The 26,105-nt window shown below is 39.0% G+C and overlaps 1 protein-coding gene across 5 annotated transcripts in view; it reads left to right on the top strand.

The window, feature by feature from the left end:
• The window catches only part of Astn2 (astrotactin 2), an 839,030-nt gene that overhangs the window by 760,925 nt on the left and 52,000 nt on the right, over positions 1-26,105 (top strand). For all 5 annotated transcript variants that reach the window (XM_071600873.1, XM_071600872.1, XM_071600871.1 and 2 more), the window contains one exon: positions 23,928-24,069. In XM_071600873.1, coding sequence (XP_071456974.1) covers positions 23,928-24,069 — 142 coding nt within the window. The remainder of the gene's footprint in view (positions 1-23,927; positions 24,070-26,105) is intronic.

The raw sequence follows: 26,105 nt of genomic DNA, 5'->3' as shown, positions 1-26,105 counted from the left end.
ACTGGAGTTCTAGCTTAGTAGAGCACTTGCCTTGCATGTATGAGGCTCTGGGTTCAATCCTCAGCACCACATAAAAATACATAAAATAAAGGTATTCCATCTACAACTAAAAAAATGGTTTAAAAAGAGATGGATTTCTTAAAATAAAGAAATAAGTCACAGCTAGTTGTCATATAGTAATTTCAATCCTGAATTTGGAGTCATAGATCTAGTTTCAAATTCTGATACGGCCAAGTGAGAAAGTAAAGTGACCTTGTGCAAATTACTAAGCCTCTCTGAGCTCCAGTTTTATCCTCTGTGAAAAAGAAAACAGCCTAGTTCAACACCTCTGTCCTGAAGTTTGATTTCTTGATTATGTATTAGGATTCTTTTCCCATGTGGCATCTGCCCCACTTTTCTGATCCTGAGAGAGTCAATGGAGTCCTCTGATAGTCACTATTTTGCAGGGGACATCTTCATAAAGCCTGAACCATATTTAAAACTTTTTTAAAATTTGTTCTTTTTAGATATGCAGGGAAGAGAGGGAGGATGGGAATAGGAAAGACAGTAGAACGAATCAGACAGAACTTTTCTCTACTCATATATGAATACATGACCAGTATAACTCCATGTCATGTACAACCACAAGAATGGGATCCTAATTGGATAAGTTATACTCCAAGTATGTATAATATGTCAAAATACACTCTACTGTCATATTGAAAATGTTCTCCAAGAAACTCTTGGATTTTCTGGCTTTGGAAATTCAAGTTCAGTCAGTTTGCATCAAAGTACAGTTATTTACCTCCTAGCATTTTCCAGTATATTTAAAGTTCTCAATGTCCCTACCACACATACATATCACACATACATATTACACATGCCACTCTGCTTCATATCATGTCTGTAGGTCCCAGATAGAGGGAAAATCTGCAGTGTCAGATATATGATAGAACTGCCAAGTGAAGTTACCAATATAAATTGCAAAACTAAAAATCACAATTCTGTTTTTTCCACCGGTATGTAAACAAGGAGAAATTTTAGTGAGCAACAAGGACAAATGAAAAAGAAGTATCTATGAGCAGCAACAAGCAGAGAGACTTTGGACCACATGCCAGATAAACTTTTTCAAGTGTAGTGACACTCTATTGCTGCTGTAGTACCCATGGCTGTACATTTAGGACATGATTGCAAGTGAAAGGTGGCTCTATTGTGGAGGTTGGTCTATAGTTAGCAGCCAAGGACACAGCAATACCCGCCCTGGTGATGAGGGTTTCCATGGCAAGGGAAGCCAAAGAGCAATGGCAGCCTAAACTGTACCCCAACCCAGACTAAGGGATGAGGTAAGGGCAAGAAGCTTTCCTTGCTCACATTAGTAGTACTTATTGAATAAAATCATTTTGACTTCACTTTCCATCTCAGCAGGATTCTTTGTTTTCTTAAATAAAATAAAAATATCTGTGCATTCATTCATTTAATAACTATGTATTTAGTGCCTGTTGCACGCCATGCTCTGTCCTAGGTGCTGAGTATTCAATGAACAAAGGGAACTGGTCCTGACTACTGAGGGGCTGTCAGATTGATCTGTTGCATATTAACCTGACAGACATGTAGGCAATTCATAGTATGATAAGGACTATGAAGGGAAGAATTAGATGTTAGGATGAAGGCTAGGGAGGAACCTATTTAGTTTAGTGTTCTCATATTGAAAAGAATCTTCTGGGGCTGGGGATGTGGCTCAAGTGGTAGCACGCTCGCCTGGCATGCATGCGGCCTGGGTTCCACCCTCAGCACCACATACAAAGAAAGATGTAGTGTCCACCAAAAAACTAAAAATTAAATATTAAAAAAAATTCTCTCATTTTTTTTCTCTCTCTCCCCCCTCTCTTTTTTTAAAAAAAGGAATCTTCTGTTTCTTGATTATTGTACTAATTCATTCATCAAATATTTTCTTTTTAATTAATAAGTAAAAATTATGTATATTTATGGTAGGTGGCATTTTGATAAGCATATACCTTGTGGAATGGTTAAATTCAACTATTTGACATTTGCATACCTCTCCTATTTATCTTTGTGTGTGTTTGTGTGTATGATGAGAACACTTGAAATCTACTCTGTACAATTTCTAAGTATATACATATTTATATTAACTATAGTCATTGTGATGTACAATAGATGTCTCAAGATTATTCTTCAAACTAGCTGACATTTTGTATCCTTGACCAATATCTCTCCACTATCTCCCTACTCCAACCTCTGGTAACTACCATTTGACTTGTTTCCATGAAGTTTGTATTTTTAGAGTCTACATTTAAATGAGATTGCGTGGCCCCTGTCCTTCTGTGCCTGGTTTATTCCACTTAACATAGAGTCCTCCTGTTTCATCCATTGTATTGCCAACTACAGGATTTCCTTCCTCTTAAAGCTTCAGGAGGATCCCATCATGTATATGTACCACATATTCTCTTTCACCAATGGATGGACACTTAGACTGATTCCATGTCAAGGTTGATGGGAATAGTGCTGTGATAAACATGAGCATGCAGATGTCCCCTTGATATGCTAATTTCATATCCTTAGGATTTAAATGCACTGGTGGGATTGCTTGTAGTTCTATGTTTAATTTTTTGAGGAACCCCCATACTGTTTTCCATAACAGCTGTACCAATTCATGTTCCCACCAATAGTATCATTCTGAATCAGCATCTTCTCTCAGAACTTTTTCTGGTCTTTTGTGATAACAGCCATTCTAACAGTGTGATGTGACATCTGATTGTGATTGACAATTTTGAACATTTCTCATGTACCTTTGGTCATGCATATGTCTTCTTTTGAGAAATGTGTATTCAGGTCTTTTGATATTTTTTTTTAAATTGACTTATTTACTTACTGGTTTGAGTTCCTTATATATTTTGCATACTAACCCCTTATCAGACTTATAAATATGCTCTCCAGTTCCATAGGTTGTTTATTCACTCTGTTGATCCTCCCCTGCCCTTTGGCTATGTAGAAGCTTTTTAATTTAATACAACTCATTTGTCTATTTTCCCCATTTGTTTTTTTTTTTGTTGTTGTTGTTGTTACCTATATTTGAGCGTTCTATCAAAAAGATCCAAATGGCTATGGCTATCATAGAACCTCCCCCCCACCCCGTGTTTTCCTTCAGTGGTCTTACAGTTTCAGACCTTATATTTATGTCTTTAATCCATGTTGAGTTGTCTTTTGTATGTGCTATGAAATTAGGGCTTAATTTCAATCTTCTGATGTGAATATTTGGTTCTCCCAGTTCCATTTATAGAACAGATTATTTTTCCCCATTGTGTATCCTTAGCACTTTTTTTCAAAAATTAAATGATCTCAAATGAGTGGATTTATTTTTGGTCTCTATTCCATTCCATTGTCTAATAACTTGTGTGTCATCAGACATTGTCTAATAACTTGTTTGGGGCCAGAATTGGATCTGAACACCTATGATATATATATCAGACTGAGCTCACCAAGATGTTAAAAATTCTGTTAGGAAGGCATAGGAAAGATCACAATGACTGAATGATTATTTTTTCTGAAATTAAATTTTACTTTATCTCTTATGTTTCCTACTCACACCAACCCCATAGTGTGAGTTATAACATGGACAATTTTGGTAATGACCAAAGGTGTTCTTCTGGGTCTGTGTATCACAGCATATATATTGTGTGTATCATATCACAGATAGAAAAGAGGGGCTGATAGGTATTTCTGTGACATGGCACACACAAGTGCAGGTAGTGTATGTGCTGAAAGCATATATGTCATGCTCGACCTGTGTTCTTTGTGTGAATGAAATCAGCACCATGTTTGCCTCACATGCACAAGGCCCTGGGTTCAATCCCTAGCACCAAAAAATTAAAATTAAAAAGAAAAAGAAAAATCAGCACCAAATAACAGAAGTATGTATGGGTTAGAGCAGAGGACTAGAGAGGGCTCTTGAGGGTCTCACTTTTGTTTGGGGGAAGAAGATAAGGTAAAATAACCTACCAAGTTGAGGCAACAGCCCAAGAATAAGCTCAAAGGGATGAAGCCATAAGTCTGGTGGCTGAATATGGCAGAGAGGATGGTTTATGGAGAGAGTGGGTCTGGGATGGTGGTGGAACTGTATTGTCTAGGGCAATCCTAAAGACTTTAACCCTCTCCTGAGTCCATGGAGGATAATCACTGAGGACCTTTAGTAGAGAACCAATATGGTAAGAGCTTTATTTAGGTTGGAGTGAAAAAGGAATAAGAATTCACAATGGGAATTCTCAGTACATCCTTCTGCCACTGTTGAGAATATAGGTGACTTGCCTTAATAATTATCCTGTAGCTATTGTCCTGGGTTACCCTTCTTACTCAAATACAGGGATCAGTGTTAGAATAAGAAATGAGTAGCATTTTTATATGATGCTTGATTTACTAACTTGCTACACTGGGCATAAAGGGAAGAAGGTAGTTGTACAGAAGCTCCCAGGTTGGATAAGGCGAGAAGAAATGAGCAAGTTCTAATCCTGACCTTGAAATTCTCCTGATCCTGGACTCTGCTGCTGCTTCACATGCCATACCTTTCATCCTTCAATCTGAAAATCTGTCAGAAGAGCCCAAAAAGGAGCATGATCTATATTGTCTACATATGTTCCAATTATTGTTCTATTTTAATCCTCTGTTTCTAGTAGCTTATGAGTTGTGGATCAGAGATGCCAAAACAGCTTAGAGAGAAAAGCAGGCACATCTCTACAGAGAAAAATGGGAACTTTTTACATGTAACCCTGAGAAGCAAATATAATTTTCCATATAGAAGATGTGTAGAGGGGCTTATTCTGGTCAACTGGACAGTAACTAACAACTCTTAAAAGTTGCACAGGAAACTTTAAAATTATCAAAGCAATTCTGCCCGATATTTTCTTTTCAGTTCACAGACCCCTAACATAATAGGAATTTTCATGCCTATTGACAGATAAGGAAACTGAGACTCAGAGATTTTAAAGGCCACTCAACTCATAGAGCAGGAAAACTGGACTGGAACTCAGGTCATCTTGTTCTAAATGCAGACCTCTTTCCATTACCCCATGCTGCCTCCCAGAAATCAGTGGCAGCCTGCAAGGGAAAGGTGTTTCTGGCATCTCAGCACAGAAGGGAACTCTGAGCACATTTTCCCATGGAAACATTTTCATCCGTGCTGGTTATGATCTATGGCTCAAATAGTAAAGTACTGTGTTTTAGCAATTCACTTGCCTTCCAGTCAATCTAGTTACATTTCACATAGCACCTACGAGGTAAGGCTATAACTAAATTGAAAAAGACATTTTTCCCACTCTGGTGAGAGATGAAAACATACACAGAAGCTACTCAGAAGTAGGAGCCCCTTAATACTTCTCCCATCATGACTCACTTTTTCTCTTCCTTTCACTAGGCAGTACAACCCACATTAGAAATATTTGTCAATGAAATGGGGGAATAAACATCCACAATAGAATTATAGAGCAAGACAGATCTTAGTCCAACTCTAAGCATGTAAGCTTTGCCACTGTATGACTGTTTTTTTTTTTTTTTAACATTTTGGCTTTTCTCAATTCACCAAATGTTCTACCAGCACTGTCTGTAAAAGTTATGCCATGTACCTACAGCCCCACAAAGAATCTTCCTCATGGGACTCAGCTCTGATTCTCTGCTTTGTGAAGGGCTAGTTCTCATTATGGAAGGCTTTTGAAATAGCAAAATAAGAATTTTGAATTAAGGTCCATGAACTGCATGGTTTAGCAAATTGTGACTTTAGGAAATAACGTTTGAAGTTGATGTCACATGCTTGGTTAAACAAAAATAACTCAATCTACCCAACCCAAATCAAGTGCATCCCCTTTAAGCCTTTTTAACTCATATATGTCCATCATTGTCAAAATTACAAGAGCTCCCTATTAGTTAGGGCCTACTTTGGACCAGGGACTGCTAGGATCTTTCTCTATCATATTGTCAGTGCTCATAATTCTGCAAGGAAGGTGTTGGGGACATCTATGTTAAAGTGACGTGATGGAAGCTCCAGAGGGTTCAAACCCACCCCAGGCCACCATTGTTCCCTGTTTACACCAGGCCATTGCAGGAAGCTGAGTCAGCTCTTCCAGTGACTGTGTTTTTGGTGTATTCTCAGCAATAGGCAGGCTTATTCTTCTCATTTTCATTACCCTTTCCTTCTGATCAAAATGTCCAGAGTGTTTAAATCAAGTCAAGAGCAAGTTTGTGTTCTTGTATCTGCTCTTGATACACTTTCTGTCTCTGCCTTTGGTAGCACACTGCCTTCTGTCACTTCTTATGATTGTCATTAAAAAAAATAGTCTCTGAATTTTTTTGATGGGTTTGGCAATGACAAAGTCAAGCTTATCTTAAGTAACAAGTTAATAATTCTCGGTTGAGATCATAAAAATCTATAACTCTTGGATATTTATCCTAATTTCCTATGGATATTTTTTGCTGTAATTGTAAGGTCTTTACTGTTTCTGCAAATGAAAATGTTTTTTTTGGGGGGGGGGTGTCAGGGCACATGAGGTATTTTTGAAGCAAGAAGTTAGCCTTAGTTTGGAAGACAAGTCTACCCTGGAATTCCTAAATTTTCTAAATAAGATTATTTATTCATAGTTAATACTTGTACCAACTCACTGAAAATAGCATATTTTATAAGGCAGATTTTAGGATTTAATGACAGACATGGATTTGTGAATTAGCTGAGAAATTTACTTACTGTGCAGGAGGGGTCAGTCATTCAGATTCATTTTCCAGGTCTGAATGATGGGAGTCATCCACATCCTTCTACTTCTCTTCTTCCTGTTCCTCCTTCTTCCTCTGCTTCCTTCTCATCCTACTTATGTGTATCGTACTTCTATGAGTGTAGATCTAAAAAATAGAAGAATCACTTCAACAGTCTCCTAGGGCCCAGCTCTGACTTTAAAACTGCCCAGTGACAATATTTCAACTCCAAATTTGAGGGACACAAATTATTAAAAACATGAATAGCTTTATGTTTTGTTCTCAAAATTTATGTTCAGTGTCTTTGCAAGTTTGGAGATGCTCATTGATGTTGCACCTCCATTTCTTCAACTGCAGAATGAGGATCATAATGCAAACCTCATGGCACTTCTGTGAGGATTAGAGAGATCCTGTATCTATAGCATCAAGCCCAGCAGCTGGCATATGACAAGGAACTTGATACTCAGCCTACGGGTGGTAATCCCCAGAATTCCTCTAGGACCAATAATTCTTTAAATAGATGAGAAAATCAAGGTCCAGAGAGGGCAGGTGAGTCACAAAGCAAAAAGTAAGTCAGAGTACAGCCCAAGACAAGGCCCAGGTTTCTCTCCTCTCCAGAGAACTGAAGGGTCAATGACTTGCTTCCTCCCCTGCAGGACTTGGCCATAACTAGTAGGCAAATGGAAACCTTGGGGCCATGAAGTAAGTCATCCCCTCTTCAAAGAACGGAAATGACTCTGAAGGGTAATTGGACCTCTGCTTCCTGGCTCTCTGGAGCTTAGAGATGGCCAAAGCAATACTCTTCCTGTCCTCTCCCACACATTTCAAACTCCATATCAATTTCTTCCTTTTGTGGCTGCTTGTGGCTGGTCTAGCACATGGATACTTAGCTGCCTAATTCCAGATAAGGGCCAGGGCTTTTGTTTGTCCACCAGGATTTTGCAAGTTCTGTGCCTGGGTAGGAAAAACAGAGAAATCACTCCTCACACCTCCAACTCCTGTGGCTTCCCATTTCCCAGTGTAGACTTAGATGTGGGAGTAATAACAGGCAATACAAGCTGACGGAGTAGAAAGGACTTTAGATCTGAGATTGGAAGCTCTCATTGTAGATCTCCCTTTGGTCACCTACTAGCTGAAGGGTTTTAGAGATGATTCTGCAGCAACCTGGGCCTCGGTTTATTCATTTTAAAAGTGTGAAACAGCATCAGCCTCTTAGGATTTCATGATGAGCTACACATTAATCATTCAATAACCACTTACTGAATACCTACTATGAATTAAACACTATTCTTGAAACCTAGGATAGGGCAGTAACAAGCTGCTATCATGAAGCGAATGTTCCATTGAGGGTAGGGATGATGTTAAAATAATGTATAAGCAATATGATGTCAAATAGTAATATGTACCTAAAAGATAGTTAAACCAGGGTATGAGACAGAATTTGGGGGATGCCTTCTTAGTTAAGAAGATTAGAGAATCCTTTTCTGAGAAGGTAAAGGTTGAAAAGAGACCTGAATGATTTGAAAAATTGAGCCAGGTGTCTAGCTGGGTGAAGACTTCCCCAAGCTGAGGACATGGCAGTAACAAAGGCCCCAGGGTATGCTTAAGGAACATCAAGCAGGCACAGTCATTGACATGTCATCAGAAAATAAGAGCAGAAGAAGCTGTGGCTGGAGTGGTAGTAAGTTCCTAGATTTCCCGAGTCTTACAGACCATGGTGAGGAGTTGATGAACATGTTTCATCTACACCTACACTAGACCAACATGAGTGCCCCTGACCCAGAGCCACTTCTCATCGTTTGGGGAACATATTTTATGCATCAAGAGAAAGCACTTGGCTAGACATGTTACATAACATTGAATCCCATCAAACTGGGATTGCTTTATATTCCTGTTTTACCAAAGAGGACATAAAAGGCAAGAAGCCCAGTTCTGGTTGGACTCCAAAGATAGTGCTTTGCCTGTGGTGGCAGACTTATGGTTGTTTTAAAAAATAAATGTGGTGAGTATCCTTATCCATGTGTATCCATTGGTAATCTAGTGGAAACAGGGAGGCAAGCTGGGTGCCAGGGGGAAGTTGTTCAAGAGCAGAGTCCATGGATATATGTCTAGGTGGTTCTATTCATCAACAATTTTAATGTGATTAAAGGAATAAATAGGCTATTGGATACTGGAAAGCATGTGGAATATGAAGTCAGAGATCTGTTCTTATTCTTGGTGTTTCACATGATATGACTTTAGGCAAATAATTTCCCCTTTCTGGATATTGATGTTCCACTTGTACAGTGAATTTCCTTTGATGTTCTAGGATCTAGGATTTATTGAGAATGTAATGCATTTCCATCACTTGTTTAGTATGTGAAAGTATATCTAACCTCCACTCTTTTCTCAGAAAACTCATATCTTGGCTCTGCCATTTGCCTTATAACATTTGGCAAGTTATATACCTCTCTGGATCTTGATGTATATCATCTGTGAATTTGGGTAAATAGTTAAACTGGGCCTAAGAGTTGTTGTGAAGCTGAAGTGAGGCAAAATACATGAAACTAGGCATAGTACCTAAAACTGAATGCTAAATTACATGTACTATTATTACTGTTATTATTATTAATTGAGAAGACAAGACAGAGATACAAGCAGTAATTATAGATATATCCCATTCTTGACAGGGTTACTATAAGTGTCAGAAAGTATAAGATCTTAATAAATAATTAGTGATTATTCTCTCAATTCTTCAGGCAAAATGGTTTGTCTTCTTAGATCTCAGAAATCCAGGTAAGGACCTCTTCATGATGCCTTCTCTGCTCTCTCGTTCTTGCTATTCTTTCTGTCCTGACCTTGGCTGAGCCTTCTCCCAGGAAGGTCAGGTACACTTTCACAGGTGTTGTAATTCACAATGCTCTTGCATCTGAAAACTTCTAATTGTATATATCAGAGACACATATTAATCATTCATCAAGTGTTCTTGTTCTAGCAAAGAAAATTTTCAGAAAATTTTTCTTATGTGTCAATGTGAAGCATCGTTAACGAAGGGGTACTACTTTTCTTTTTCATTTTTATGATTTGCACAGAAGTACCATACAGGCTAATAGTGACTCTCTGAACTTCCGTTTCACAGTCTATAAAATGAAGCCCAGAAAATGATGATGCCTCAGGCTCCTCTTGGCCTTGGGTTCCAAAAAGTGGGCACTGTACTACCTTCACTCAGGAAATCAATCTGTGTGATTGTAGAGACTGTAGGAGCTGTGATAGAAGTTGTGACTCCTTGAAGACCTTGAAGACATCTGGGTCCCTGGAGTCTTGGCCTTAATTATAGGTACCTGTGACCTGAGAGTGGTAATCCTACCTGTGACCTCAGGGTTGTCATGAGGATCAAGTGAGAAAAGAGAGTGCTTCCCAGAGCTAAAGGAACTGTTCAAATTCAAGGGATAACTTATATTCACACACAAATACACTTTTACAAATACGCTTTTGTATGTGTATTTATGTGTATATAACATTAAATTGTGTGTGTGTGTGTGTGTGTGTGTGTAGTATGTAAAGCTGTAAACCTACCACAGGGCTAGGTATGAAATAGAAGCTAATAAAACATGTTTACTCATTCAGTGTAACCCAAGGCGGGTATTAAACAGTAGGAAAAACTGACCAGCCAAGTTTTCCAAGCTTAAAAATCCTTTTATAGATTTCATTGTGGATTGAAGAGAGAACTTTGTTCCTCTTTTCTATTTAAAGGAAAATTTTAATATAAATGGATAGGTAAGGGTCATTTTAATAGAGAGTGAAAAAAAAATCTATGTGGGTAGGAGGGATGGATAAGAGGAATTGGATGAAAATGGTGGTCACCCCCTAACTTTCCCTCCTTTCCCTCCAGATCATTTGACCCAGGGAGAGTCAGGGTGAGAGGTCACTCACGCATGTTGCCCTGGTCAAATGGCTCAGGGCCATCCATCTCCAGCATAGGCTCCTCTGGTTCTTCTTCCTGGCCTCCCTCCCTCCTCTCTCCCTCCCTCCTCTCTCCCTCCCTCCTCTCTCCCTCCCTCCTCTCTCCCTCCCTCCTCTCTCCCTCCCTCCCTTGGTTTCTTCCTTTCTGCCTTGGCCTCTTTCTGTCCCCATTTCTCTCTGTTTTTATCTCTACCTGAGAACCTTGACTGGTACGCGTGTGTGCGCGCTCGCACACACACACACACACACTGCCACTGTCTCTCCTGTCTGTTTCTATCTCCATTTCTTTGAGTACCTGACCCTCTCTTCTCAACTATGGACTCTTCTGTGGTTTGATTTCTTGCTCTGCCTCTCTCTTCCCTCTTTCACTCACGTTCTCCTTTCTGTCTGTCTCTCTCTCTCTCACACACACACACACACACATACACACACACACACACACACACACACACACACACGGAAATCTCTCTCTCTCTGTCACCTTCCAGGTCCAACCTCCTTCTCAGTGATTCACCTCAGCCCAGTGAAATGGTGCTGCTCGCACGACCAGAAAGCCTGACTCATCTTTGACCAGGCCTTTCCTCTTCCCTTCTGGAGGCTGATTGCCTCCTGGGATGAACCTGGGAGGAGAGAGTACGTTCGTGTGTGCATGCACACGTGTGTATGTGAGGAGGAAGCAAGCTCAGAGAATAGAATGGGCTCAGGATCTTATTCAGTCCCCCTGGGGGTCTGCAGAGGCTGTCTTTGGAGGGTGGTGATCAGATTTGTGTTTGAAAGTTGGTTCTTCTCCTACTCTAGAGGAGAAGAAGAAAAACAAACAGAGACTCCTTTATATGGAAGGTATCTGAGTGATCTACTCACTACAGGCTTTGAGGCTTATATTTAGAGAAGGTAGGGAAGCTTTGGACACTTGGCAGATTTCAAAACTCTGGGCATACAGTTTGTGCAGTTCTGATTGGAAAAGGACAAGAAGTGCTAAATACACAAGAATAACTCACTTTCCTGGTTTGTGGAGTTTTCCCTTTCTTCTTACCACACATGAAGTATTTCATGAATTGGTATTTTTCATAACGGCATTAAAAACAATAGAGTTGCCTTTCATACTTGGTATTTACCATGTACAACATACTGTGCTAAATTCCTTGCACACACTAAATAAATCTTCAATGTGATTTCATTGAGATAGGTCCTTTCACATCCATATTACAGACATTGAAAATGAGGATTCGCAACATTAAGGCACTCTTAAAGTCTAATAGTTGCTTACAATGGTTTAGCAAAATCAGGATTCAAACCCAGGCAGAACACAATGTTGCCTTTTCTTCTCCAAAGGAATTTGATGTTAGTGTCTTAGTAAATTTATCTAACTTGGCAAACTTGCATATGGCTCAGTATGGCCAGGTTCCTGGTTTGGCACTACAGGGGTGACTATAAAGGTGTACTAGTCATGGGTCAGCACACAGTTTAAATGAGGAGACAAGAACACATGGCATAGTGGCTAAAACCCAAGGTCAGGAGTTAGGAAATGCCTGATTTGGTCCCAGTGCCTCTTCAGGTAGATGCATTTCTTTCTTGAGCTTCAGTTTCCCCTTGTGTGAAGTGAGAATTTTTACTTTCTTCTTCTTTTTTTTAATTTAAAATTTATTTATTTATTTATGTATTTATTATTAGTTGTTCAAAACATTACAAAGCTCTTGACATATCGTATTTCATACATTTGATTCAAGCAGATTATGAACTCCCATTTTTACCCGTATACATAATGCAGATTCACATCGGTTATACATCCACTTTTTTACATACTGCCATACTGGTGTCTGTTGTATTCTGCTGCCCTTTCTTCTTTTTGTGCAACACTGTACAGAAGGAGAGGGCTGCAGAAAGATAAAGGCATTTCTTGTTGCAAATTGAGAGGAGTCAGAGGGTTAACGGGTAGCCAGCGTGGATGGCTGAGGGGTGTAGCAGAGGTTTGGCTAGGTAGAAATCTGAGAGTTGAGCAGACAGCAAGAAGCAATAATATGGCCAGGTGCAGTGGTGCATGTCTGTAATCCCAATGGCTGTGGATGCTGAGGCAGGAAGATTGTGAGTTCAAAGCCAGCCTCAGCAATTTAGTGAGGTGCTAAGCAACTCAGTGAGACGCTAAGCAACTCAGTGAGACCCTGTCTCTAAATAAAATACAAAATAGGGCTGGGGATGTGGCTTAGTGATGGAGTACCCCTGAGTTCAATCCCCAGTACCCACCCCTCAAAAAAGCAAAAATATCAATTAAGGGAATTTCCTAGGGTGCCGGGATCTGCATCTAAACAAAGAGCCCAGGGACACCGGAAATGAAGAAGCAAAGTGCTAGAGAAATACAGAGGAAAATACTGAACACTGGGGCCAAATCAAGTAAAGGTTGAGAGAAAACCTAATAAACACGCAATGGTAGTCATTTGGTTTGGCAGAAGGAGATGGACTGATTCGTACTGATTCCTACAGGAAAGCAGGTCAATCCCTTGAGTGTTTAATCAGTGTCCTTTCACTTAAGATCCAAGGGCCTTATGGAATTACTCAAAGATTGATGCACAAGGAAACCCTAGCATCCCCACCTCCCACCCCATGGGTTTTCTTCCAGCTGGAAGGAAGCCATGCTTGTTCACTGACTCACTCATTCTGTGTAAGTCTAGGCACTAGAGCTCAGATGTTGAATAGGACAGGCTAGGTTCTTTTTCATAGATCTTCCAGGTTCATGGTTGCATGGAAAGATGGCCAATAGGTAATTACAGGACAATGAGTTAAGAATTATGGTGGAGAGAGGAGCGTAAAACTCTGGCAACCCACTTGAAGGACCCTAAATCTTGCTGGATGGAGGCAAAGAGTAGCAAAGAAAAGATTTTTGAAAGATAATAGGTATGAGCCAAAAATTAAATGAGCATGTGTTTTCTCAACATGTTTTACAAAAAGTTTTGGCCAAGTCATTTGTTATTTCCAGCATCATCCCTCCCTCAGTTCATTCAGTGGATTTAATTTTTTTTTTAAGTTGCAGATGGACACAATATCTTTATTTTATTTACTTGTTTTTATGTGGTGCTGAGGATCGAACCCGGTGCCTCATGCATGCTAGGAAAGCACTCTACCACTGAGCTACAACCCCAGCCCAATTTGGTGGATTTTTAATGAATAATTACTGTGTTCCCCACATTCCTCTCGATACTGGGCAGATCATGAACAAAGTGGACAAGCCTTCTGAATTCACAGAACTAATATTTTAGTAATAAAATGAAAAGAGGTAAATAAACTGACAAATTTGATCATTGCAAGCTGTCACTAGTGATAGAAGAATTGTATGAAGAGGTATAGCTGAGGAGGTGGTATGGATTTGCATTAGATGGGGTAGTGTGCAGAGTTTCTAAGAGGTTGAACTCTGGCTGAGTTGAAGGAAGGGAGGAAGCCATCTTTTCAGAAAACTGGAAGAGAAGAATTTTATTAGCTTCAATCTCAGCAAATTAGCCATAAATTCCTCATAAGAGCATCCTCATTACCCAATTCCTTTCTCCAGCTGAGAAGTGAGTTAACTTGCTGGCATTGGAATTCCTCTGTATCATGGGAGGATGGGTTTCCATGTGGGTAAGTGTTGTCATTAGCACACTTTGTCTGTCATGGTTTGTTCTTCAGCCTGACCATTGACACACACACACATACTCCAGAGGTATTCATTTGACATTTTATCTTCTTACTTTGAACCACGTGTACTATTTTGAACTGTGAACTATTTCCCTTATGTATGCATTATGCTTTGCAGATTATGAAGTATTTTTGCAGACTTAATTTAATTCCCTCTTTATAAGCCCTTTGTCGAGTAGATACTGCCATCCTCACTTTAGAAAATCAAGGAAAAGATTATGTGTTTTTGGTGGAAAGAAAAAAACAAAGCATACAGGTTCACCCTTGGTTCAAGTCCTCGATTCACTATTGAGTAGCTGTGTGATTGGGCAACTTGCCTCCTCTCTAAGCATCTCTTCTTCACAAAATGAGAATAATAGCTCTAAACCGGATTGTGCCGTTTAATCACATTTGTGGACAAAGGACTCTTAGGAACCACCATCAGCAACTTCATGGTTTTTGCCTTTTTGCGCAGAGAAGGAGATGTTGAATGAAGTGTTCAGCTCAGAGAAAGCTGGAAGTGTTTGAGGAACTGAGAATCTGATGAGAAGCACATTGTGTAGAGTTGATTCTTTCCACTTCACAATAGTATACCATTTGGAAATGTGATTTTAAAAGGAAAGAAAGGAAAGGAAATCCTCTATGGATAAGTGCTTCTAAGGCAGCGACCATGCCCTGTTGTCCATGAAAGAGTGATAGAAGACCGGAGGGAGCCTGGCTTTCCTTCCACCTCTCTCCTCCTCCTCAGTCCAGTCCCCAAATCAACTCTCCTCACACATGTTAGCAATACCCGCTCCAGCCAAATGCATTAGCATCATTTGTCCTCGAGACTGTGGGGATGACGAGGGCTTTTATGGTCCTAAAAATTAATCCAACTGTAGAAAAGGAAAGCTCTATTAGCCAAATGCATATTAATGCTGGAACTAATGTTATTAAATTCTGTATTAATAATAAGTTGCAGGACTTCTTGGTAGGTCTCATGCAAAAGCAACCCTTGCAATTCCCTCTTCCTTGCTAAGCTGTGAACACCACAGGGAAAGGGCTTTGTTTGTGTGGCTGAGAGCTGTGTCCACTGTTGTAATCCTTTCCCTGGCACCTAGTGGGTGTCTAGTAACTTCTTGTGAACTATTTCAACAGCGAGGCTAACAAGTTTGTCCTAGACCTCAGTGAGGAAGACATAGCAGTTGTTCCTTCTGCAAATTCCTCAAAGGGAGGCATCCGGTCATCGTAGCAGATGCCTGTGGAGTTATGCCACATCCTCTTGGTCCATGTCCATTTCAACTGCAATTCTGTGTACACTGAGGGGTCACCTTATGCTGCCAGTGATCACAAATGCTTACTTGCAATTTTTGTCCCACAGAAAGATCCCTTAGCAAGCACAGCTACAGTGTATGTGGAAATTAGCACTCTGGGTAGGGGATCAACTAATGGGGATCTGAATTTGGTGGATAAGCACTTCATCTCCCTGATTTCCAGCAAAACATTCTGGGACACATCCAGCTAATTTTTTTAAAAACATCCCTGCAAAATGAAGCTCTCATTGCTTACAAAAATGGTGCATCTTTTTATTGACTTTTCCTGTTCTTTGTCTCATTCTTCACTTTCCCCCATGCCCGCTTCCTAGGATCACCTTCCATATAAATTATTTGCACCCAAGTCATTGACTCTGCTTTTGAGAGAGCTCAAACTAAAATGTTCTTCTTTATCTTTGTGCTCCCAGCCATTAACTCAGTTTACAACATGCAATAGATAGTCACTCACTAGACAGATATTTATGGAGAACCTGATGTGTATAGGCCCTATTTTATAAGTGAACAAAATTGCTTTCTCATAAGGCTTATAGTAGAGGATGCAGACAACACAGCAATTCATCAGTAGATGAGACATAGCAGTACATTTTGTGAAAAGAAATAAAGTAGGGAAAGGGGGCGTAGTTTGACAATGGATGTTCCTTTAGATAGGGTGAATACGATAAGTCCTTTCTGAAGAAGGGGCATATAAGCAAGGATCTAGTATGGAGAAGAAGTGAGCCCTCCAGACACTGGAACCATAGGTGCAAATATCCTATATTTTTATCATAATGAAGGCTTAGATTTTTAGAGTCTGACAGATCTAGATTTGAATTTTAGTGTTGTTATATGAAGTAAGACCTTGGGAAAATGACTTTAGATCTGTGAACACTTGATTTTTTTTCATTTACAAAATGTCAATCATAAAAAAAAAAATTGTTTGTGTCTGGTAGAACTCCTGGTTGCAAGTAGCAGAATCAAATGGAAACTACTTTTGCAGAAAAGGAAAAACACTGACCTGTGTATCTAAAATATCCAAGGATAGATCAAGCTTCAGACATGACTGGCTCCACGGATTCAAATGATGTCATGATGACTCAGTCTCTGTCCCAGGAGTTAGCCTAATTGATCAAGTATGCATCACTTTCTTTTTGGCATCTGTCATAGGATCTCTGACCATCACATGGCAATTTCAGAAGGATGTAAGAGGTCTTTGCCACCTAAATGATGTAGACTGAGATTGAGGAGAATTAATGACCCATTCTAAAACCGGCATGTTGTTGGCAGAAAGAATCGGGGCATTTCAGCAAGTCAAACCAATGGTATCCACTGGAGTGTGGACTTGAAGATGAACCAGAAGTCCCTTAGTACAATACCTGGCACGTGGGAATTTTTAGTAGATATTCCCCTTTTGCCTGTTTTTCTTTCTTTTTTTTTTTTTAATTCTTGTTTTTATGCCAATCTCTTCTTCCCAGTGCCACGAGAGTCCCATTTACTGCTAACATTTTATACAGGAAACAGCCTGGCTCTCCCAAGAGAGACTTCAAATGCCCAGTATTGGTGTTGAGGGGTTGGGAGTGGATCCAGGATTCAAACACTTAAGTTCAATTTTACAGAACTCTATAAACAGCTGCATGGCCAGCCTTGTGCGAGGTTCTGGTAACTCAGGTGTGATCAAAACACAATTTCCACCTTAAACATCTCATAGTCTGGAGTCAAACATGTAGTAGGAAAAGCCCAACTTCGTATCCCAAAGTTCTGGTTCTAGCCTTTTTCATTCCTAGGCGGATCTTTATAAGCAAGATATTTAAAACTTTCTTTTACCCTTATTTCCTCTCCTGTAAAAGCACAATTAACCTGATCCATTTGGTTGTATTTAACTTTAATCCAGATAGATTGTTTTTAATGTAGGTAAAAATGTCAAGCATTGTTCATACCACATAGTAAGAAGCAAGTAAACATTTCTATATTCTCTCTCCTTTTTTCTTTTCTTCCAAAATTGCTTCCCTTTGCAAAAAAATGGAAGTTTCTTGGGAGTTAGATGTTATATAAAGTGTCTAAAAGCAAATGAATTTGATAAGTAAAAATGTAGCCTCTAGACAGATTGATGAGATTTGATGGAAGTAAAGCAGAAGGTGCCAGGGGTGCACTGACATTTGTAAGCCATCTATGGACAGGGTATACTATATATGTCATCTTATTGATTCCTTACCTGGTTCTCTGAAATAGATATGACCATGTCCTTTTCATATGAAGAAGTACTCTGCACATTTAATCACTCATCCCTAGATAAAATACATAGTTGATGAGTGGTGGGCCTGGCTTCAAAACCAGGCCTTGTCTTTCCCACAAACCAACTGTCTTTCCACTAACTCATACATCTGTACCTTAAAGGTGAACATCATTACATACTGTTTTTTTTTTTTTTTTAATTTAAGTAACATTATGCTTTGGAAGGAAAGAACTAATTGCAAGTGCTAGGTGTGAGGCCCTTAATCTCTGAATGTCTACATTTGCCCAAGTGAAGGAAAGATGGGGAAGTGCACAGAGAGCCCTGCTTCTCCTTGGGTGTCACGCCCAGTTATTGTTTATGCAGTTACTGGTGCATAGTAAATACCTATTTGGAATATGTGCAAGTTACAGAGAGCCCAGCCCCAGAGAAGCCACTAAGTTCCCTTGGTGTTTTCTGAAGAATACAGAGTCCTGAGTTGGAACCCTTCTCCCTACCTGAGCTAAATAACTCACTGCATACCCCTTTCCATTTTGGAATTTCCTTACTGCTTTTCTCCCAACCTGTTTTCAATTTGTTCTTGTGGCCAGCTTTGACTATGACCTCAACCCAATCAGAAGGAAGAGGGTGAGGGGAGAAAAAGAGGGAAAACAAGGAGAGAGAGGGTTGTGGAAGTGCTGAAAGGAGAGGGAGAGTTGAGGAGGGGGGTGAGGCCTTTAGGAAAATTGCTCTGTGCTTTGTTGCTTCTTTCTGAAGCTGCAACAGAATCACGATTAACCTCTTCTGTGGAACATAATGAGAGTAGGGCTGGAGTCTGAGGGGATAAAGAAATGTGTGGGGGTCTGGTCCCAGCCCACTCGGGTTACAGCCCCAGAAGAGCTGTAATGGGGAACAGGCACATTCCTGAACAGCGACTTCCAACTCCCTGTTTTCAAGGAATGGAAAACAGAAAAAAGATTGTTAGAGACCTGGTAAGGCTTGGGTGAAGAGGGGGACAGCATCCTGGGTTCATGGAGGGTTCTCCAATGGGAACATGCCATTGTACCCAGGAAGCATCCCAGGCAGAGTAGCCTAATGAAAGGCTCATGAAGCTCAGTTGCAAGAGAGCTGGATTTGGCTCTGGACTCTGGCCCCTGAGTGGCTGTAAATCCTTAAATTAGGGTGCAGTATTCCTGATCCCCTTTTTCAACAATGGGATGTGGCACAGTTTTAGAATTCAAACATTTTTAGCTTAGCCTTAATTTTTTTCATATTTTATTGTTGCATTATAGTTATATGCTGTAGTGGGAGTTCATTGTTACATATTCGTACATACACACAATATAACAATATAATTTGATCAGTATCTCCCCTTTCCCTTCCTTCATCTCTCCTCCCTGGTCCCTTTCCTCTACTCTACTTTTATGTTCTTTCTATTTTCATGATTTCTCCTACACCTTTTCTCCCATTTTTTTTCTCTTTATCTTTCACACATGAGAGAAAACATGACCCTTGACTTTCTGAATTTGGCTTATTTTGCTTAACATAATGTTCTCAAGATCCATCCATTTTCCTGCAAATGACATAATTTCATTCTTCTCTATTCAGCCATAAAACTTTTAAAACAGGTTTCTATAAACAGTCTTTTAAAACTAAATAAAACACAGACCATTAGCATATGACCTAGATCAAGTCAGAGTTGATCTGGTTGGAGGTTAATAGAGGAGACACACTCTAGTCCCCTCTATCATTAGTGTTCATCCTTACCTTTGGGGTTATATATATTCTAATTGGTAAACTGCTATTAGAATATATTATATATTGGAAACCTACTGAATCCCCCTGTTTCTTCCCAGATTTGTATCTTTCTCAGGAATTCCAGATTTAAGAAGATGGCAGAAAGGAACCATGGACCTAACATGGTACCTATTGTACAGTCAATGCCCAGTAAATATATATCATTCATGCTGAAAAAAGTGGTCAGAAATTGAGGAGAAAGGGCTCCTCTGGCAGCTTTGAAAGCCCTTTAATTCTCCAAATATCTCACAGGCAGGCTGATATAAATGATCCTAGACCACAGGAATGAAGACACCAAGTTTTTATTCCATATCTACCCCCTACTCTGGGTATGGCCATGGTCATGCCACTTTCTTTCTCTGACCTTCAGTTTTATCATCTATGAATGGCGAAGTGTGGATTAAAAAATGTCTAAGTCTTTATCTCTGTTACCATGACAAGAATAACAACAAAAACAATAATGACAGTATTTTTGAGCCCTTACTGTGTTAGGCATTTTGCTCATAGTTTATATTCAATATTTTATATGATATTCACAAAATTATATTATATGCCATTAATTTTAGCATATAAGAAAATAGATGTACAAGGTTAAAGAACTTGTCCAAATCAAGCACTAAGTGGGATTGTACCAGGATTAAGTCCTAGGTAGTGTGAATTCTGAGTGCATGTTCTTAGCTACTGCCCTATATTACTACTTATAAGACTGAACTGTGGCCATATGTGGAGAATGGTACATTGTAGAACCACCATACTGTGGTTGAATCTCACTGATTTGCATTTGTACATGGAGATGCTCACAGACCTTTTTAGTATCCCCTCCACAGAGATGAGGAAGGGGACTGAGGGGTCACTTCATTCATCTGTCTGCATCTACATTGCATTTAAATCTTCTGAAAGAGTGCCAAGAAAAGCAATCTTACAATTTATCATATGAGTCTGTTCATGTATTTAACAACCCTTCCTGTTGTTGGATTACAAGCTGTAGAAGGTTAGGGACCATTTGTTTTATGGTCTCATTCTTCAGGCCAATAGAACTAAGAGTGGTGTATATTCAATTGCAAATTGAATAGCTTTGAGGAAGCTCACTTTTTAACACCCTCATTTTGAAACTTTCTGTAGGAGGCAGCATGGTATAAAAGAAAAGGTAAGGCTTTAGAGTTAGAATAGGGGTTCAAATCTCAGCTCTATCCCGTCCTCATTTATACTCTTGATCTTTACTTTGGGGATAAGAATATCTAACTTGTTTGGTTGTTGTTAGGATTAAATGGAAAAAAAAATGTTTGTACTAAATGCAGGTTCCTTTCCTTTGAACTTTCCTTGAGATCATTATACAGATCTAGTCCCAACTAGAACTGGACACTTATATGCACCTATAGTACCCTTGATAGGAATAGTTACACTTCAAGTTGTCCAGCTTTTCCACTTGAATTAAACCTATGAACATTAAAACTGTTTAGAACTTTCTCACTGACCTGATCATGTTTATGGGAGTTATATCCATGGTCCAAATTATTCTGAAATTCATGGAAATATCTAGAAAGCTATGCCCATTTGAAAATGAATGTCAGCCATCTTTTGGCTTTAAGGCAGTTAATTAATCCTGGCCACAAGCATACTGAATTCCCTCATGAAGAGCCAACTCTTTCAATGGCTATCTGGAAATAAATTGAAAAGCAGACAGACGTGGAACCAAGCTCAAAGAAAACAAATATAAGCAGCCAGACTTGAAATCCTGGGAAACCGAATGAAACAAGACCCTCACTCCTTCCAATGAATAATTCCATGTTTTTCCCCTCTTTTCAAAAATTTTTTTTATCACATACATTGCTCTACTTTGGTATCTGTTGGAATGGAGATGTTGTTGGTTTATGATTGTAACCATGGAAGAAATTGACCATAAGAGGCTTGCAGATGAAATGAGGGATGCCAAAAGTCATGACAAATATGTTTTGTTTACCTCTTCACTTTACTGAAAAAGCCTCTGGTTCTAGAAATCTTTATTTCTTTCTAGATTCTTGGCTTTACTTTCTAAACTTAAAACACATAAAAGAGATATTAACTTCTTGTCATGGAAAACCAAGACTTTGAGAGGCTTACCGGCTTTCAACAAATAGTAGCAATAGATTTCAGCCCATGTCTGTCTTACAGTTGCAGCTGAAAATGGATATTGCTGACATAATTCTGATTAAGACATTGAATACGGTATCCTGGTGCCAAGTCAATGAACTGTACATATCCTTTGCAAAAAGCTACCCATCAGATCTGCTATATTAGACTATAGGGACAAATGTTATAGAAGAGTTAGTTTGACTGAATCCCAGGACAATCCAAACAATTCAACCAAACAAATGTTAAAAGACTCACCTTTTAGATGAAGAATAAAATGTTTTTGTTTTATTTTTTTACTGCACTTTTTAAAGAATGAAACCTTTCTTTGAAAGAGCAATAGGAATTGTAGGTATATTCTGCTCAACCAGTTTCTTGATGAAGAACGCCCACGTGTCTTTTCTGAGTTCTAATCTTTTCAAGTTCTTAACCAACATTGTGGTTCCATAACAGTTCCATTTCATTGGCTTGTTTATAATCCCCAACGGGGAGGACATAATTGAACCGGCATTATTACTAGAAATGTACGAAAATACAAAGCCCAAGGAACTCCACAGAAGGCATGATGAGGAACAAAGAAATCAGAGTTGGAAGGCCCCATTTTATTTCATACTGTGAACTGTAAAATACCTCACATGCCAACTTTGCTCCTAAATCATCCCATTTTAGAATTGGAAGGGAACTTAGAGGCCATTTCGTCTGGTTCATTCACGTTATCTATTTTTAAGTAATTTTTATTGATATCTTTTTCTTGTTAGAAAAGCAACATATGTTTATTGAAGTTAATTTAAAAAGTAGAGAAAGAGCAAAAAATAAGATTTAAAAAGTGCCTGTTATCTCATCCTCCAGACAGAGCAACTATTAAGCATTTGCAACATTTTCTTTCTTCTGTTTTAAAACTCATATATAGGTAAAATTTCCACAAAATGGATTATTCTGAAATATTATAACCTGTTTTTTAACTTAACAATATGCCATGAGTATCCCTCTATATAACTTCATGTTCTTTCATAAATTATTTTTAATGGCCAAAAATGCCCCATTGCATCATTGAACTATAACTATATTGTTTAACTATATTGTTAAACATTGAGTTATCTCTAAATCTTTGCTATGTATCACCAGTACTATAGGATTTGCCCTTCTATCTTAATTTTGCCCTTATAAATTAGCCATGTTATTTTATTTTATTTTTTTCAAGGCTCATAAAATGATTCTAGCACCTTAATCTTACAAAAGAGAAAACTAAGTCACAAAAACGAGAATTTTGTTGCCCAAAGCTATACAGCAAAAAATATATATGCTGTATATATACATATGTGTTTATATACGTGTGTGTGTGTAACAAATTCTTATCAGAGCTAAAACTAAATGCTAAGATTCTAGAAGTTCAGTAATTCTTCCCACTCTTCTTTGCTTTCTACTCTTCTTTGCAGAGTTCTCTTTTTAGTAAATTTGAATTGCTCCCTAAAATCCAATGGCTAAATTGACATTTAGAAATCATGGAGTTTGAGGATCACATAGATATAATACTTCTTCCACTGTCCTTTCCTATACTCATGACCTTTATTGCTAAACACTCATAGGACTCTCTGCCCTTGACTGTCTACATCTCTGTCCATTACAGCATGACTCTCCATGAAGACTGTAACAGTGTATAAGAGTAGCTACGTGACATAAAATCTCTTTTTTCATTAGTCCAACCTCTTTGTTATGCAAATAAGAAAAATGCAATCCCCCAAAAAGAAAGACTTTGTCTAAGGAGTTAGGAAGAAGTTAATGATTAATGACAGTGACAAGGCCAAAATAGTTACTCTAGCAGAAAGGAAGCATAATCCCCTTGTTTTCTTTTTGTGTATTTTTATTTTATTTTATTATATTAATTTACTTCATTTTAAGCTTAATACAAGCTTTATAAAAACTCTTATAAACATTTTATAATTTATAATTTTCTAAGAAAAAAATCTTATAAAGGTAGGTATTAGCATTCCCACTTTATAGGAGTAAAAATTCAGGCATAAATTTGAATGAAGAGTCATCAGGGCTAGATAGTAATTAGTAACATTTTCATATCTTGTTTTTTTTTTTTTCTTCCCACTAATCATCCTGAAAATAGTATCCAGACTTTCAATGGGTTTGGATAGCAGGGCATGAATGTTGGCTCATCAAGGCCTGAGCTGGGGAGCTCATCTGTTTTTGTCTCCCTCCAGGAGAATTCCTGAGTTTTGCTGATGACTTACTCTCTGGCCTGGGCACATCTTGTGTAGCAGCTGGTCGAAGCCATGGAGAGGTCCCTGAAGTCAGTATCTACTCGGTCATCTTCAAGTGCCTGGAGCCCGATGGTCTCTACAAGTAAGACGTGATGGGTATGTGGGGAGTGATGGCAGGATGATTTCAAGCCTGGGAGGGAAGGTAGCACTTATTCTCTTCAGGTCAGCCAAATGTTTTATTAGACAACCTGTGTGTGTACGTTGAGGTTCTGAGGCTTAGAAGTGTCCATTTGGGAAGTATGGTTACTGGGAGTCAAAAAATCAATGTGCTCAAGAGCCCAGGCAAAGAAAGTAGAAATTCAAAACTATTCATCCTACTGACAGAGAATCTGCAGCCCAGAGGGGAATCAAGATCACAGAGTAAGTTATCAAGGAGAGCTGGATGAAACCCCTGCCTACTGCTCTTTTCTGTCTTTCATGCTGTTTCCCTTTAGAAACATTATATATCCGAGACATATGTGTACACACCACACACACACACACACACACACACAGAAGTATCTGTACCATTACATCTCCATGGTACAATGCGTAAGTCACTGCATTCAAACCTTTGCAGATGAAGTCATTCTCAGATTCATTTGTTAATTTCAGAAAATAAAAGAGGCTTATTTTTCAACCATTTCCTACCTTGATGAGTATTGCTACATCTGTATGGCTTTCTAGAGACTGACTCTCTTCATATACCCTAATTATGGATCCATAGGCCACCTCCCTTAGTAGCCTAGAAAGCTACATTTGTTAAGAAGCTAAGCCTTGTTCATCAGTTATCCAACTTATTCATTTATTCTTTTATTTCATCACTCAGTGATTCATTCACTCACCCATTCACCTATCCATCAACCCAACATTCTGCCATCTTCCATTTATCTCTCCCTCACATCTTTCCTCCCTCTTTCCCTTCTCTATCCATCCCATGTGTCCATTTATCCACACTTATATTTCTTCATTCCATTTAGCAATTGTTTTGTTGACATTTTTATTTACTCATCATACCTCATTTACTTATTTAACAGACATTTTCTGAGGGTTTCTTATGTCTTGGCACTGCATTATGGACTTTAGGTATGAATGTTAACTTAGCCAGAGGTCCTATTCTTAGATAACTTAGAACCTAGTGATAGTGTAAAAGGCCATAAACATTGTATTCAAGTCTGACTTTAGTCCTTTTAGTTATATGACCTAAGCTCTGCCTTTGTAAAACAGAAATAATAAAACCTAGTTTATAGAGTCTTTTTTTAAAATGATAATTAAACATTAATTAAACATTGGGGTTAGCACAGTATCCTAGGTATATGCTCAATAAATATTAGCTTATCCACAATCTCTGAACCTCTCTCACCTCTAAAGCACATTGAATCTCCCACTTCTGCTTGCTTTATGAAAATACTGTGACTTTTCCAAAAACCATGGTGCCCTTTTGAGTGCTTGACATATTCAGGCTTTTTGCTAACGTCCAACAGATTAGTGCACCAAACTCAAGAACATCACTGTAAGCTGGGAATTGGACCTTCTGACCCTGGCTCTGCCACCGAGTGTCTCAGAGGCATTGGGGTTCAAGATTTCTCTTAAATCACTTGGGAGCAGTGAATTCTATGACAGGAATCCCTGTACTGTGCTGTCAGAACTCTTTTGTGAAGCATCTAGACTTCACAGTGAGGGTAGAATGTACCTCAGGCCTCAAAGAATGACTGCAGTTCTCATAATGATCGGTGGAACTGAATTCAGACTTTACATCCTGACCAGTAAGCCCTGCCACTATGACTAGATTAAGAGGCATAAGGTCCTCTCCAACTCTAAAAGTTCTGGTCCCATGAAGAAAATAGCTTTTTCAGAATTTCTTGGTGGTTGTCATCTGGTTCCTCTGTCCCTCATTAAGGGTGATGACCAGAGGCAGACAGACCTAAGTTGAAATCCATGCTTCCCCCTTTATCAGGTGTGTGATATCAAGTTACTGAATGAGGTGCTCAAACTTCTGAGTCTCCACTTCCTCCTGTGGGAAGTAGATGAAATGGTGTCTGGCTCACTGGGACTCTAGGAGGCCCCGGTGAGATCAGGTGCAAAGGCTTTCTGCTTGGTGATGAGCTCCCGGTAGGAGTGTAAGAAACGTCAGCTGTT

This window comes from Marmota flaviventris, chromosome 13 (assembly GCF_047511675.1).
Source record: "Marmota flaviventris isolate mMarFla1 chromosome 13, mMarFla1.hap1, whole genome shotgun sequence".
Taxonomy (NCBI): domain Eukaryota; kingdom Metazoa; phylum Chordata; class Mammalia; order Rodentia; family Sciuridae; genus Marmota; species Marmota flaviventris.
The sequence above is the reverse complement of the archived record's forward strand: the minus strand, read 5'-3'. Positions and strand labels throughout refer to the sequence as shown.